The 17,028-nt window shown below is 36.7% G+C and overlaps 1 protein-coding gene across 2 annotated transcripts in view; it reads right to left on the bottom strand.

Annotated features, from left to right (window-relative positions):
* Positions 1-17,028, bottom strand: part of LOC133529564 (alpha-2 adrenergic receptor) — an 876,629-nt gene that overhangs the window by 619,361 nt on the left and 240,240 nt on the right. For both annotated transcript variants that reach the window (XM_061867306.1, XM_061867307.1), the window contains exon 3: positions 4,139-5,321. In XM_061867306.1, the coding sequence (XP_061723290.1) occupies positions 4,139-4,675 (537 nt within the window). In that variant the 5' untranslated portion in view covers positions 4,676-5,321. The remainder of the gene's footprint in view (positions 1-4,138; positions 5,322-17,028) is intronic.

Raw genomic sequence — 17,028 nt, 5'->3', positions numbered from 1 at the left:
TTTATATTGTGTTTTTAGCTGCCAAATAAATGATTTATCTATCTATCTACGTAAGTATATTATGTAGCTATCTATGTAAGTATATTATGTAGCAATAGTCGTACAGTAATTTTTTGTATGTTAAGAGGGAAGTAGGTATACCACGTAATTATCCATAACAAACAAGAAAATGTTTATGATGAACTAGGTTTATACTTCTTCCTTTTTCAAAATTTGCAAATTAAGTATTTTTGAAAATTAAAAAAAATTAAAAATTCCTAAGTGTAACCTATAAACCTAGGATATTATGCTGAAACGATCGACATTAAAATCAAAGTGATTAATAGATTTACTTAGTGGAAAACGTCCCATCTTAACGGTTTATTTATTTATTTAAACTTTATTGCACAATTAAAAATAAGTACAAATGGCGGACTTAATGCCGTAAGGCATTCTCTACCAGTCAACCATAGGGCAAAACAGAAATTCTCCGTAAGGGTTCCATGTTAAACAAGTCATTCGTATAGATTCACATATAACACTATGGGCTGTCTGGCTGTTAGTAGAAAACTAAAATGCCTACAATTTATTTTCTAGTCAACGAAATATTTGCAATATATATGACAGGGCTGGTTGGTTTAACCTTACCTACTTAAATATACCTATGACTTTCTTCCTCTAACACAATATTTGCTTCCCGCTCTTGCAAGCTATGTACCTATTTAAACAATAATTTACACATAAAGGAAAGACAATCTACCTCCCTCACTCCACCCAAAAAAGAGCAGAAGATGAATAGTTTCCAAGCTGTCCAATTCTAGTGTCAGCATATTTTCGAGACAAGTTAATTCCGCAGCGTTCATTAGGCAACAATCAACTGCCTTGTGTACAATATACAGTCTAAATACACCTTTCAACACCCCTATTTTTAACTAAATAAAGACTGTTTTCGAATACCAGAACTGCAATGGTTGTAGTGCAATATTAATGATGCTTAAATGCGGTTAGCTGCGCTCTATTACAAGGTATTAAAGACTATTACAGAATGTTATAACTGTATATGTAGTGGTGATGTTAAATAGCAATGTTGTTTGCAGTAATGTAGCTGTCGTCGGTCTTATTATTATGGTGTTAAGAGCGTTTTTGGATGTAACTCCGCTTGGGGGCGTATTTTATAATGAAGTTGGTTGTGGACATCGCAATCTTAAATGCAACGGTACAGAAAGCAGAATACTAGATATCCTACGGGTAACATATCAAAAGCAAAATGTTGGCAATATTAGGGCACTCTCTATTCTTCTCTCTATTATTTATTTATTTAATCTTTATTGCACAATACATGAAGGTACAAATGGCGGACTTACTTAATGCCTTAAGGCATTCTCTACCAGTCAACCAATGGGTTAAACCAGAAAGATTAAGTAGGTGCAGTGTCTGTTAAAGTAAATGAATTTGTAACCGCGACTATATATGAATATAAACTATATATTGATAAACTTACACATATACTTAATACAAATAAACATACATATATTAATACATACATAATTATACCAAGTGTGAATCATTAAGTTGATGAAGATGAAAGTTTGTCAGAATCAGAATCAGAATCAGAATGCTTTATTTGTATTCTGATTCTGATTCTGATTCTGACAAACTTCGTCAAGGAAATACTTGCGCAACATGCGCTTGAATGGTCTGCGCTTGTCTCATAGAGAGTGGGAGAACGCTCCAAAGTCTGATTGCCTGAACAGTGAAAGAATTGGACATGAAACCCGTATTATAGTTCGTGTGATCCACGATGACGCGCAGATTTGTCAAATCTAACCTTTAATTACATGACAATACGAGTCAAGGCTCGCGTCGTCGTGAATGACACGATCTATAACAGTAATTAACTAATTCCCTGGTGTTCTGAGGTGAAAACCTTTATTAAAAATCTGGGGCGGCGGTTAAGAGAGCGAGGTTTGGGTCCCAGTTCTGGCTCATACCTGGTCCAGCAAATATCATTGGCAGTACAGCGCGGTAATGCGGCCAGTATTTTTGGAACTTTTGCGCCGGGTACGTGTCGTCTCGGGGATTAACGGGGAATCGTAGGTAGTTTTAGGTTTTTGGACAAAGCTTGTTGCGGATTTTATGTTATACCTACATTAATGACGAAGCCTGTGGCGGATTTTTACTTATGTAGATTGGACGAAGTTTGTTGCGGATTCTGTTTTGTATCTATGCTTTTGACGAAGCCTGCGCTGTGGATGATATCTCTATTAAAAAAAAAAGTAAAATGTATTATTTACAAATAAGTAGATGATTAACTAATTAACATATTTTTACGCATCTTGATGTATACTCGTATTTATATTAACATTGTTAAATATGCTCCTTCGTTTGATTTTTTAAATTATTTTAAGAATTAGGAGCTATAGGAGTTTTAAAGGCATTTTGGCTGCCTAACCTATAGTCAAGAACTTTGCTTCAGTGGTTGTGAGCGCAACAGTTACAAAATCACCTCAGGATACATTTTTATGAAATTTGTATTTAGATAATAATTCTTATAATCATCTAAAAAATCCAAAAAAGTCAGTAATGAGGCATAGCTGTGCTTAATATACAAATGATTGTGTTAAAATATTTTCATAATGTCAATATCCTACTGTACTGTATTGTTTCTGTTTAGGCCAATTGTTGACTGGTAGAATTGCCTTAAGTCGTCGAGTCTGCATTCGTATTCTTTTTATATAAATTTGTGCAATAAAGTTTAAATAAATAAATATCAAGAGAGGAAAAAAAAAATGGGGACTACGTTTGTTTCATACGAACGAAGCGCTCGGCCACTATCCTCTTGTAGGTAGAAAATTATAGATCAAATAAGATGACAATGACACATCAAGCGAGTTTGCAGACCGCTTACCCGTAACTAGTAGTCATTATAATGACAGCTATTATGACGTCACAGTCATCGGAATCATTAATGATGGTTTATAATTTCCATTGACGCAGAGGGGATCGGTTATGGAAAACCAGTATAGTCTAATTGGATTATTGGACATTTTACAATACAAATAAATAATAAATAGTTCAGAGCCCCTAGTGTAAATTTATTCGATTTCGAAACGTGACGTAGGCGTTTGCGTTAAGTCTCATTTAGTATGGGATTTAGACTGAGCGCGCCAAGTGGAACGTTTTGGAAACTCAAAATCCCATACAAAATGACACTTAACGCAAACGCGTACGTCACGTTCCGCCATCGAATAAATTTACACTAGGGGTACAGGATACCTCATTAGAAAAAATGTATTCGAAAGCGATTATTAGTAACTTTAAAAATTGAAAGGTTATAGACAAAAAAAAGGCGGAAAAAAGAAGACAATTCCTTTTTCGCGAAAATGACTTATTAAGTTCGATGAAATTTAAAACATGGTCCAGAGTTGCACTTGTATTTTTTTTTTCGTTCTATTTCCAAACAAAACAAAATCAACTCTATATCTTACACAGTAGATTAAAATTTCACTGACAGATTTTGTACTTTTTTCCTTATATGGCTTGGCCTTAGGCAGTTATGACGGTCTGTCACAAGCGATTGCTCGCGAGCCGACGGGAAGAATATTTAATCAGTAATGATGTTTAAATGATTAACGATGTCGTCGATTGTCTTCGCTATTATCATTCTATGGCTATAACTCTTTTCCAAGACAGATATTTGAATTCAATGGATGATTGGCTGTAACTAGGTAGATTAACTCTATCTTGTCAATGTCAACGTCAAGACAAATACTTGTTTTTTTTTTTATAAAAACATAGTTGCAACACGTTCTAAGGCCATTTCATTTAAACTTTTTACCACATAACACACTAAACAAACACATTATATGGGTAAAACGGACAGCTTGTGCAGAGCGTGTATGGAAGAAGAGGAAACAGCCAAACATATTCTCCTAGACTGTAAACAGGTAGACGTATACACGAACAAATACCTCGGGACTCTGTGCACACTACAGGAGGCAGTTAGCAACCTGAAGACACTGCTAGTTTTCGTGGAGGAGTTGGGGTGGCTAGAGTATTGCTACCTGGTTTTTACGCAAAATAGGCATAATGGTTGTCGATTTCCGAAAAATGCCCAGCATAACTAACTAACTACAAATGTTTCTAAAACTAAACTCACCTGTGTGATACTCCAGTAGCGATCCAGCGAGATGAGGCACAAATTCATGATGGACGCCGTGCACAACAACACATCCATGGCCGAGTGGATCTCGCACCACCAGAACCCAAAGATCCAGTACCCCATCAGCTCGTTCGCCAACGAAAACGGCATTATTATCAGTCCTAGAAAAAAGTCCGACACGGCCAAAGACGCGATAAACCAATTTTGTATGTTCTTCAATGCTTTCTCTGTCACTATCGCTATGATCACTAGCATATTCCCTACCACCACCATTATCATCAAAACCGTCACAACCACTGACGCTAAAATTATGTGAAACGGACTGTAGCCACTCGGATACCAGTTCTGTAACACCATATGGCTGAGGGACTCATTTGATGTCGCATTCTCTGTCGCGTTTGACATCTGTAGCGCCAGGAAGTCTTCTTGGCTGATGCCCGTTGCGACCAGGTAGGTCGAGTTGAAAAACGTGCCATTCAGATCCGTCGGGATGGTGGTTTTCGCAACGAGAGCCGTCACATTCACCGCCGCCATCTTGGATTTCTTTCTCCTTGATGACGCCAGCTTTTTGAATTTGAACTATCTAACCGATTAGAATTGATTGTTTTGGCCCCGTAGAAATTCAACGGTGAAAATGAATTTATTGCCTATAGGAACGGAATATTATTTTAACTAACCCTTTTATTTATATATACAGCTTTATTTTATACCCGTTTTTTTCCGAACTACGCGTGAACTTTTGATCAATAGTTTCTACTTTCCCCTAACACATGTGAACACTAAACTTTTATTTACAAAACGAACTATCAAACAAGCGTTACCTTATCTAATATTGCTTTAACACCGAAACGAACAGAAAAATCTTGTGGAAAAAAATAGACTCGCAAAAAATAATAAAAATATACACTCGCGATGAAGAGCACACTCAAACAAGCCCTAAGTCCTAAATTAAAAAAGTTACTTTATACAGTCGAAGGATCTTCGTGACGTCATCGCGCGCTCTTCAACTTTCTTCGATCCCAAAATTTGTTTAAATCCGCCATTTTGTTTAAAAGTCAATCGGCCATCTTGGTCACATCTTCTGCGGCGCGTCTCACTCAGCCATCGATTGTGTGGTAATGAAATATTGCGTGCTTGTCCTCGGCGTTAAGAACTGTAATTTTCTCTATTATCAGGCGTCCTGCAACAAGGAGAATGATTTGACACGTTAATAACAATTTCATTATAGGTTATTATGTGAAAATTCTCAAGATAAACGATTAAGGGCCGGCGTACACTGAGTTTTATCGCGCTACGTTAATTTAAAACTGGATTAAAGTAAACTTTGTTTAGGAGCTTCGTTTCGAGAAGCCATTTGGAACAATGATAATCAGAAACTTTCCTTTTGAGTATTATTAGTAAAATTACCTACAATGTTTATAGAAAAACTGATGAGGTATAAAGTACGGCTATTAAGTTAATTATCATCTTAAGTATTTTTATTCTTGATATTTAATGTTATTAATTACTTTAATGTAGGTACCTTAGGTACATAATATTATGAATATGAATAATTCAGCCTATATACGTCCCACTGCTGGGCACAGGCCTCCTCTCATGTACGAGAGGGCTCGGGCTATAGTCCCCACGCTAGCCCAATGCGGATTGGAGACTTCACATACACCTTTGAATTTCTTCGCAGATGTATGCAGGTTTCCTCACGATGTTTTCCTTTACCGAAAAACTAGTGGTAAATATCAAATGATATTTCGTACATAAGTTCCGAAAAACTCATTGGTACGAGCCAGAATTTGAACCCGCGACCTCCGGATTGAAAGTAGGACGTCATATCCACTCGGCCACCACCGCTTTTTTATTATTAGGTACATAAAAAGTACCTAACTTTATAACTGTTAATCAATAAATAGAACCAGTTCAACCTAATTGGTACACTTGAGAACAATTAAAACGAGTAGCGACCTCGTTCTATATGCAAATACTTAGTCATAAATACAGTATAAATTATTCTACGTTAGTCTATATTGATTTAAATTACCTACACAAACGAAAAATCATAAAAATAAACAATTGATAAGTTAAAAAGGTATTTCAAAATTACTATCTAAAACAAAAATTATTATAAAATATCAATATAAATAATCTTTCAATACAATATAATAACAGTACAATGTATGTGTACGTATGTGGTAAAAGTCAATTTTATTACTTGTAGTATGAGGGGGGTAAGTGAAATATTGTGCGGTAAGAGCGTGCGACTTGCAATCCGGAGGTCGCGGGTTCAAACCCCGGCTCGTACCAATGAGTTTTTCGGAACTTATGTACGAAATATCATTTGATATTTACCAGTGGCTTTTCGGTGAAGGAAAACATCGTGAGGAATCCGGACTAATCCCAACAAGGCCTAGTTTACCCTCTGGGTTGGAAGGGCAGATGGCAGTCGCTTTCGTAAAAATTAGTGCCTACGCCAAATCTTGGGATTAGTTGTCAAGCGGACCCCAGGCTCCCATGAGCCGTGGCAAAATGCCGGGACAACGCGAGGAAGAAGTAGAGAAGCGAAATATTGAACGAGGTCTATATATGTATTCATGACAGCTGCAGGCTGGATTGAATTAAAGACTCGTGTTACAATATTCTTACCTCCGGAGTTACACACAATATTCTTCGTCATACTGGCGAAGAAAAAAAATAAATTTTAAGTGAAATGATTCTTAAATACGATGACATTTCAAACATTAGTCCGCCATATGTTTTGACAGTTTACGCGTCAAAGGAACAGACCTATCTGAAGTTCAGCCAAAAATGAAAATTGTGTAAAATTATTTTAAACCGCTATTAAATTAATCAAATTAAATATTTTTAAACATGATCAAAAATACTAAATTATAAATGTTAATATTTTAAAATGTAAACTCATGTATACCTAGTTAATTCATATAAATTAGTAACAATAAAAAAACCTGTAACTGCCTAGGGAGCTATAGCTTCAGTACACCTGCATTAAAAGATCTTTTTCGGGCCAGTGCGATGAAAAAATAGTAACGGTTTTCTCAAAGATAAAGGTTTTGACGACCGGTCTGCCTCGTGGGTAGTGACCCTGCCTATGAAGCCGATGGTCCTGGGTTCAAATCCTGGTAAGGGCATTTATTCGTGTGATGAGCATGGATATTTGTTCCTGAGTCATGGGTGTTTTCTATGTATTTAAGTATTTATAATTATTTATATTATATATATATATATCGTTGTCTAAGTACCCTCAACATAAGCCTTATTGAGCTTACTATGGGACTTAGTCAATTTGTGTAATAATGTCACATAATATCTATTTATTTATTCAAATTCTCCAGTAATATTAATATCCCAATAGTTGATTTAGTGGGCAAGTAAGAAAGTGTCATCAGAAACTGTATTATGCTGTGACACTCCACAAACCTAAATATTGTAATTAGGATACAAAACTACCCGTCCTAGTCGAGTTTTAGTTATTCGATCTCATTTCGTACTCACTCGCACTTATGGAAGGTAGAGTTAAGGAATAGAATCTCCATATACCAAAAAGTGTCCGACATAAAACATAAATAGGTGGCTCTACAATACCTAGAATACTTGAGAGAAAAATCAAATTAGAGACAGCGTACTTCACTCCGTCAACGCCTAGGTTCTTGGCTACTCTAGCGCTACTCTGGAGAGATTTGGAATTATTATTTATATCTGACAGCTGGACACTTTTGCAATAGTTCTACCTATGGTGATTTTATTCCTTGCCTCTATCTTCCCTAACTCGTACTGATCTGTTAGTGCCAAATGTGTCATATCTTAAACTAAAATAAGTTTTGGTTTTGACATTGATAGATCAGTATTAGATCAGTATCATATTGGAATGAGATCGAATAAATAAAACTTGAATTGGCCTGCAAGTCTAGGTACCAATTTCAAATGCAAAGATGAAAGAGAATTTTGTATGTAAGTCAGCATGTATGTATGAATAAACTTTTATTGTACAGTACACACAAAGGAACAAAATATGGTACGGAATAGGCAGTAAAAAAAGGCGAAACTTGTTAAGTGTATTGTTGTACGAGTATATTCATAATTTATGCACTTTCAACCATCAATCAAGTAGAGCATTTATTACAAAATTGAAACTTGTAGACGATGATAGTCAATATAACGATATAAAGAACTATTGTACAGTTTCCTAGTACAAGCTCCTACAAAGTAGGAGGTCCCAGATTCGAATCCTGGTAAGGGCTTTTGTTTGTGTGTTTATTAATCACAATTTATTCTCTGAGCTATAGATGTTTTTATTTTTTTAATGATAGTGGAGGCAAACGAGCAGACAGATCACCTGATGGTAAGCGATTACCGCCGCCCATGGACACTTGCAACACCAGAGGAGATGTAAGTGCGTTGCCGGCCTTTAAGATGGGAGTACGCTCTTTCTTTCTTTCTTTTTTTTTCTTTTGTTTTCTATGTTTGTAAGTATTTATACAGGCTGTTTATTTAGTCACCTGCAATCATTTACGGGTGAATATATAAATCATACTGAGCAACCTTTACTATGGGACTAACCCCGAAATCGCGAAAAAATAATTGTCTGTTTCATATATTTTGGCTGTCTGATACATTTTCTATGGGAGAATCAATTTTTTTTTTCGCGAATCCGAGGTTTGTTCAATAGTAAAACTTACTCAGTATGGCCTATATTTAGCCCGTAAATTATTGCAGATGACTAAATAAACACCCTGTATATAACTATACATATATATGTAATGTGTATGTGTATGTATGTATGTGGAAGCTGATGGTCCCGGGTTCAAATCCTGGTAAGGGCATTTATTCGTGCGATGAGCATGGATATTTGTTCCCGAGTCATGGGTGTTTTCTATGTATTTAAGTATTTATAAATATTTATATATTATATATATCGTTGTCTAAGTTCGTTGTGAAAGAAGGTTAACAAAGAGAGTGTATAAGGGAGAAGTAGAAGAGGGAGTTGGAAGGGGTAGACCTCGGCGGACTTTCTCTGATCAAATCGGGGAAATCCTGAAGAAAGGCCAGGTCAAGAGCACCCTAAACCGACGAGCGTGTATGAGGAATGTCATGAAAGTGAAGGAAGCGAAAGAGGTATGTCAGGATCGTAGCAAGTGGAAATCCGTGGTCTCTGCCTACCCCTTCGGGAAATAGGCGTGATTATATGTATGTATGTATGTGTGTCTAAGTACCCTCAACACAAGCCTTATTGAGCTTACTGTGGGACTTAGTCAATTTGTGTAATAATGTCCTATGATATTTATTTATTTATTTATTTATATGTTTTGTCATCTAGTACCGCCAAACAGAAACCTTATTGATTAGGTGTATAGATCGTGTCATTCACGACGACTCTTCTTCTTTTTCCTCGCGTTGTCCCGGCATTTTGCCACGGTTCATGGGAGCCTGGGGTCCGCTTGGCAACTAATCCCGAGAATTAGCGTAGGCACTAGTTTTTACGAAAGTGACTGCCATTTGACCTTCCAACCCAGAGGGTAAACTAGGCCTTATTGGGATTAGTCCGGTTTCCTCACGATGTTTTCCTTCACCAAAAAGCGACTGGTAAATATCAAATGATATTTCGTACAGAAGTTCCGAAAAACTCATTGGTACGAGCTGGGGTTTGAACCCGCGACCTCCGGATTGCAAGTCGCACGCTTTTACCATTAGGCCACCAGCGCACGGTGGGCTGGCCTTAGGCCATAACTCAAAAAAACGCATGTTGTATTTTTTGGTTTCCAATGACTGAATATTATTAGCTAATAAGTGTACTTTTATCAGGTATAAATAGATCCCGCATAACTAATTACTTTCATTCTCTAACAATCCTTGAAAGTTAACGCAACTCCCGTTTGTACGCGCTCTCTTATCAAAGGCTCATTAAGTGAACGTCATTAGTAGTGAATTTCTGAGGCAATAGTGATTTTAGTGATTATTATTAATATGGAGCTTAAAGAATCAGGTATGTTGTTTCATTTTATATACAAAGTATAAATTTTTCATTAAAAGTATATTTATTATAATAGGTCTACGAGGTAACAAAAAGTCATACAAACAGGATTAGAATATTTTGTTTACTTAAACTTCTAGTTATGTTTCGAATGAATTCTAACATTGAAAGTAGTACTGTTTTGAAGCTTGATATCTCTAGATTAACGGCCATAAAAGATTATCTGCAGACGCCTGCGGCTTTGATAGTTAAAAGACTGCTACGCTTCGGTAAGCGAACGCGTAGCAGCTCTACGAAAATATTACGAATGACAATTCACCTTTTTTTTCTTTTTTTCAGATGACATGTACATCGCATCATTTACAAGAGGATTTATATTCGAACAATGGCTACCTACGAGTGGTTCAGATATTGAAAGACGTCGTCAAGTGCTGCAATATTTAATACAAATGGTACCAAATGCAGAAAATGTGGATACAAGTAATTTGAATAACGTCGTCACGTATATTTGCAATCGAATCCTGGTTTTTTGGAAATCTTCTGGGAGAAAAAAGTGTGCAGTTTTCAAGATACATGCGGACTGGTTCAGTGAGAAGCAAAATGTAAATCTGCCAAAAGTGAACAAAAAGGCGTTAATTGTTGATTTGGAGCAACCATCTTCATCGGGCCCTTTGGGAGCCTCGACTGCAGCCGGAGGACGGCCAAAAAAAATTTTTTGGCTTGTAGTAAGCGGTCAAAGCGTAGAAGATTGGCAGCTCTGGCTTCATTTGATGAATCAGCAGTTAGTGATCTGACGAAAACAACTAGTTTCGAGACCCATGAAGTAAATCCTGACGATGTGTTATTTCTCCTCACGAAGCTAAGCTAACAAAACACCAATACCTGTTGCTTCATACTTTTATTAATTCTCGGGTTAATCGTATTTTGCCTTCGTATGGTAAAGTTATTGATGCAAAAAAAAAGTGTTCCTTAGAAGCATTAAGTTTGTTAGATTGTACAGAATAGCGTAGATTTGACTTTTACTTATACAATTTTACTTTTTGTTTTCCTTTATTCATTTTCTGTGTTAGGCTAGAAAAATATTGTTTTTGTTACTATTTTATTTACAAGATTTATTTAACCTTTACATATATTTGTTCTTTAGTATATATTATACGAAATAAAAGTTTTTTTACTGATTTTCTGTTAATAAATAATTATAAGTAACATACACATTTAAGGACCTACTAACTTTAATTCTACATGTATTAATCTGCATTTTTGGTTAGTTTTTATTTACCTATGCTTGTCTGTTAGCATAATAGGTATATTATAATATTATACATAAATATATTTTATTAATGTATTAGTATTAAAATGTAAATAATGTTAATTAACATAGATATTTAAGAATTAACTTTTTTATTATTAAGAGAATGACTTTCTTGTTAGAATTTATGAATATATTTTGCATGCAATATACCCTAACACGTTTTTGTTTTAATATACTACCTACTTAATAATTGTATTTAAAGAAAAAGTAGAAGAAATCAGGAAAAATCATAAAATATTAGTTATGGCCGCCTTCCCTTGGCGCGCAGCCCACCGTGCAGCGCGTACCTTGACTCATATTGTAAGTAAGTAAGTAAATAAATATTATTTATTGTACCAACAATTATACATTTTACATACATGTAAAACTACAAATAAATTGTCATGTTATTAAAGGTTAGATTTGACAAATTTGGGCGTCATCGTGGTCGACACGTACTGTAAATTTGTCCTATACTATTTGAGTAAATGAAGAGCTTTTGATAGATTTAAATTGGAAAAAGTCAAAAATCCCTAATTAGGCATTTTTTTATTTGTTGTAAATTTTCCCTTTTTATTTTTACATTTTCATGAAATTTGGTGGATAGATAAAGATCCCTATTTTGTACAACATAAGCGCTATTTTGCCGTACATCCCGCAAAATCTTCCACTGAGGTACGAAAACGTGTTGTATTTTCGTAGTTCATCGCAAATTTACTAAAAATTATATTATTTTTGTCCTAAACTCACCACTGGCCTTCGAGTCTATCACAGACTCAACATCATCATCATCATCCCGTCCAGGCCGTTTCGGCCTCGACGTTTGTCTTGACTAGTCAGAGCGATGATCGTGAGGTTTCATGTAGCTGACGTAGCGTATTTTTGCAGTAAATGTACGACCACACTCACCGCAAGTCAGCACCCCTCCGACAAAATTGTAGTTTATGACCGCAGGTGGTCGGGCCTTTAACTCGTCACGCTTCGCGTCGAGTACCACTCGCCTCTGCTCATCAAAGGCTTGCACGTTTGTACTCACTGTATGCCTCTACTTCGGCCGATCTTGTGTCGAAGTCTCCCAGTGTGATGGTTCAATGTCACAGCTCCGCATGTGACGCTTCAGCACATCTTTGTAGCGCAAAAGTTACAGTTAGTTAGTTAAGTTAGCAGTTAGTTTATATCACAGACTATACAAGCAGTATCAGGTAGGGTGAAATCGGGTTTCATGTCTGTGTAAGCCAATACGGGAGCGGCAAACACGACCACGTCATGGTAGGTGTAGTGTGTTCGTGGCGAACAGGTGTCGCGCTGGTGACGCTTGGCTCGCTTACTTGCGAATGTGTTGTGTTAAACCGTCATCGTGGATTTTACGTCCGCCTAATGGCCCGTCTACACGATGGCCCAGCGCTGGACCAGCGAGTATGGCCATCCGATACTTGAGAGCACGCACTGTGCCTTGTGTGCTTGTGTGTGCTTGTGTATGCGTACGCACTATCGCTGGCCCAATACTTTTGATGTGTAGAAAAAAACCGACAGCCTGGCCATCCCATTGCGATCCGGTCGCGCCATAAGCCATCCGACACCACTACCCTCTCTACACACTGGCTCATCTTAGTGGGCCAGTATGAAGGCCCATCGTGTAGAGGAGCCATAATCTCAGTTTGCGCCACTAGATTTTGTCCTCGGCAAGCTCCTGATTTTGTATTTTTTCTGAAAGAAATCGAAAACAAATTTATCGAAAAAAGCAAATAGGTTGCAATTTCAAAACTAAAGAAGCGTCACTTACAACTTCCACAAAGGGCATCCCTTACCGAACCGTGTCAATAAAAAAGTAAGGACGAATCCGATAACAAAGGCGAAAAATCGTATTTCTCCCTTCGAAAATGATTACGAGAAATATTCATTTATTCGAGACCTAGTTACCGACAGAAAAAAGCGAACGTCACGAAAACTCTTGCAAATCTGAATTTATTCTGCCGCAACACTTCGTTTCTTTAAAAAAATACTTCTTTGTCTCTTCTCTGATACCTGTTGGGGTTCTGTTTAGGTCAAACATATTTTAGAAAAAGGTCACTTCTGTGGACAAGTTAACGACTCTGGTATATGTTATTTGAGTCTTAAGTACTGAAAAAATGTATCCCGCCTGTAAACGTGTCGTCGAAAAATTAGCTTCAGGTTCCCTTAATTTTGCGATTTTTTAAAGGAAAGATGCGAAAGTGCTTGCAAAAGAATGTGTGTGACCCGCTTATCAAAATTGGACATAAACGTGTTTGGGAAAAAAAAACTAAATGAAACTCTTTCATTAACAATTTGGTCGGGACAAACTCAGTGACCAGGGGGCGTATTTTGATTGAATTAAAAGGTTATTAAATGTGTTATTTTTTTTTTTAATTAAATGAACTGGTCCATTGTGAAAAAGTCGCCAGTGTCCCTTGACACTATTAGGAGCTTTAAATACGACTAAAATTGTACGGTTAGTACAAGACAATGTACGGTGATTTTATTAGCTCGTTCAAAGCAATAGCTGGACTTTACAAGTAGCACGTGGACTACCGGCCGTTGACTCCAAAAGTATAGATAACCGCGTTTCAAGATTAAATCTCCATTCACTGCATACTACCACATTAGTTTACTGTATAATAAGCTATCGATATTACACTTTAAACAATATTAATGAGCAAAAAACAACGGAATTAATCACGAGGCGTGACTGCGCCATCTTGATGCGCTCGAACAAGTCTACTTATTTAATGTGATCTCTAGATATATGTTATACATATGATCTGTTAGTGTCAAGTGTCATTAGTGTTTGAAAAATGTCACTATTGATACTGACAGATCATATCAATAACAAATCCAGTAGGGCTAAGATGGCCCGCTCTTTATCATTTGTCACTATGCCTGTAACGTTCTAACAAGTGTGTAAGTGCGAAAGTGATGGGCATAGTGACAAGCGATAAAAATGGAACCATGCTGCCACTGCTGATCAAATTTATAACCTGTTATTATAGTCAAAATACGTCTTCTTCGCTTTGCTTGGTGAATCAAAAATGAAAGTAATCTACGGCATTTCACAAATTTTGCCAAAAGACCCTAAATCGTGAACACCTCAGGTACCTCAGTTACCTGTTATATGATACACAACGAAGACCGCAAATATATCTGACACTTATTTGTATAGCCATAAGAGCGTGTCACATATTTCTGCGGTCTTTGAAGAGTAAAATATTATTACAGCTAACTGAGGTACCTGAGCGTTTTTTTTTTTGTCACCTTTTTTGAGGTTACCTTTTTGCCACTTTTGTGTTATTTCTAGTCTGCATCGCGAGCCCTTCTCAACCTTATAGGAAAAAAAAAGTGTCCCAAACTTTCCAAACATTTTTCAAACTTTCAGTTTTGTTACCGTCATACAAAGTACATGGGGAAATGGTAACACAATAGGAAAAAAACGCTGGGACATTTTTTTATCCCACTGGGATCAAAAGAGCTCGTGATTCTGAGTAGAAAAAACACAGAATTTATGAAAAAAGACTAAATTAATAAAAGTGGCATTTTTAAGAGAAACGCTCACCTTTTTTTTTAATGAACAAAAAGGTAAGCATTTGACCACAATCTCACCTGATGGAAAGTGCCATGGAATTTATGAACAGTCAAGTGTAAAAATATGGGTGTACACTGTACACATCTTACTCAAAAATATGTTCCATAGCATTTTATTCCAGTGTAATAAGAGCGTAGTACCATATTTATGAGACGATTCTTTCGATACATATTTTTGCACTTGACTGAACTAAGATTAGAACCAGATAAAATCAATCACGTTTCACTCTTGACTCTTACGTCACGCCATTTTTATCGAAAGTGAAGCTCATTAGAAATCGAAATCCTGGTAGCTTAATTACGAAAGAATGGGCCAAGTTTCAATTATTTTTATTCATTTCGTGTTCCGAGTTCCGAGTTCCGATAAGTTTGTGAAGTTTTGTATTAATGATACAAGTTTTTAATTGGAGAATAATCTTCGGAATCTGTGATGAGTCGATTTTTCTAGATGGACTTCTGCCGCCATCCTGGTGGAGTCGCACCGTTTAATCATAAATAAATAGGCCACCAGTAGGGCTATGATGGTCGGCTCTTTATCATTTGTCACCATACCTGTCCCGTTCTAATAAGTATGTAAGTGCGAAAGTGACGGGCATAGTGACAAGTGATAAAAATGGAACCATGATGCCGCCGCAGGGCACTTTTACTCGTCAACATAAAAAAAACACATCACCAATTATAAAATACTATTAACTGAAAATATCAATTCAAACTAGAGCAATATTATTACTAGAGATATATAAAGTCTCTTAATGTCGTATTCTTCTTCACTGGCTCAGTGACCCAAACAGGATCTTGGCCTCTGACACAAGAGAGCGCCACTCTGCCCTATCCTGCGCCACTTCACGCCAGTTGGGTATTCCGAGGGCGAACAGGTCTTTTAGGACTTCGTCGCTCCAGCGGTATCTGGGACGCCCAGACGGACGTTTTCCACCCGGGTGCCCTACATACGCTCTTCTCACGGCAAAAAAAAAACTATAGTAATAATATTAAAAAAAACACAAACAGATACAAAAAATTATCTAAAATTATATTACACCACTAATATAATGATCAGTGATCGGAACTATGGGAGTAAAACTTTAACAAAACTTATCAAGCGGACGTAAAAAGAGTGCTTATAGCCTTAAAAATATTCGAATATCTATGAATGTAAATATTTTTATGGCTGTAAGTACTATACTATTCCTATCCCTATGGACATGAATATTTTTAGGGCTGTATGCACTATTTTATGTCCGCTTAACAAGTTTTGTTAAAGTTTTACTCCCATAGTTCCGATCGCTGATAATTATATTAAGTGACAGAACTAAAAGATTATATAGTTTATATAATTATCCTTCGAGATGTATGGGGTCTCCAAGCTTAAACAGACCAGTCTCCCCAAACAGCACCCGTTCACGAGTATGACGCGTATCTCAGCCATCGCCTCCCTCAACCTTTATTCGGGAAAGTGGCGACCCGATCAACGACGCCACCGTAAGCAGACTTTTCTTATTATCTAACTTGTTTATTATTCTTTTTTAGGGTTCCGTAGTCAACTAGGAACCCTTATAGTTTCGCCATGTCCGTCTCTGTCTGTCTGTCTGTCCGAGGCTTTGCTCCGTGGTCGTTACTGCTAGAAAGCTGAAATTTGGCATGGATATATAAATCAATAAAGCCGACAAAGTCGTACAATAAAATCTAAAAATTTAATTTTTTTAGGGTACCTCTCCTACACGTAAACTGGGGGTGAAATTTTTTTTTCGCTTCAACCGTAGAGTGTGGGGTATCGTTGGAAAGGTCTTTCAAAACTAATAGGGGTTTTCAAAAACATTTTTTGATAAAGTGAATATAATCGGAGATAATCGCTCCGAAAGAAAAAAAAATGTGCCCCCCCCCCCTCTAACTTTTGAACCATAGGTCCAACAAATATGAAAAAAATCGTGGAAGTAGAGCTTAAGAAAGACATTAAATGAAAACTATTAAATAGCGGACATGATCAGTTTAGCTGTTTTTGAGTTATCGCAAAAAGTTTTC

The sequence above is a fragment of the Cydia pomonella genome, chromosome 21, assembly GCF_033807575.1.
Source record: "Cydia pomonella isolate Wapato2018A chromosome 21, ilCydPomo1, whole genome shotgun sequence".
Taxonomy (NCBI): Eukaryota; Metazoa; Arthropoda; class Insecta; order Lepidoptera; family Tortricidae; genus Cydia; species Cydia pomonella.
Note: the sequence above shows the minus strand (reverse complement) of the source record. Positions and strands in the feature narration are given on the sequence as shown.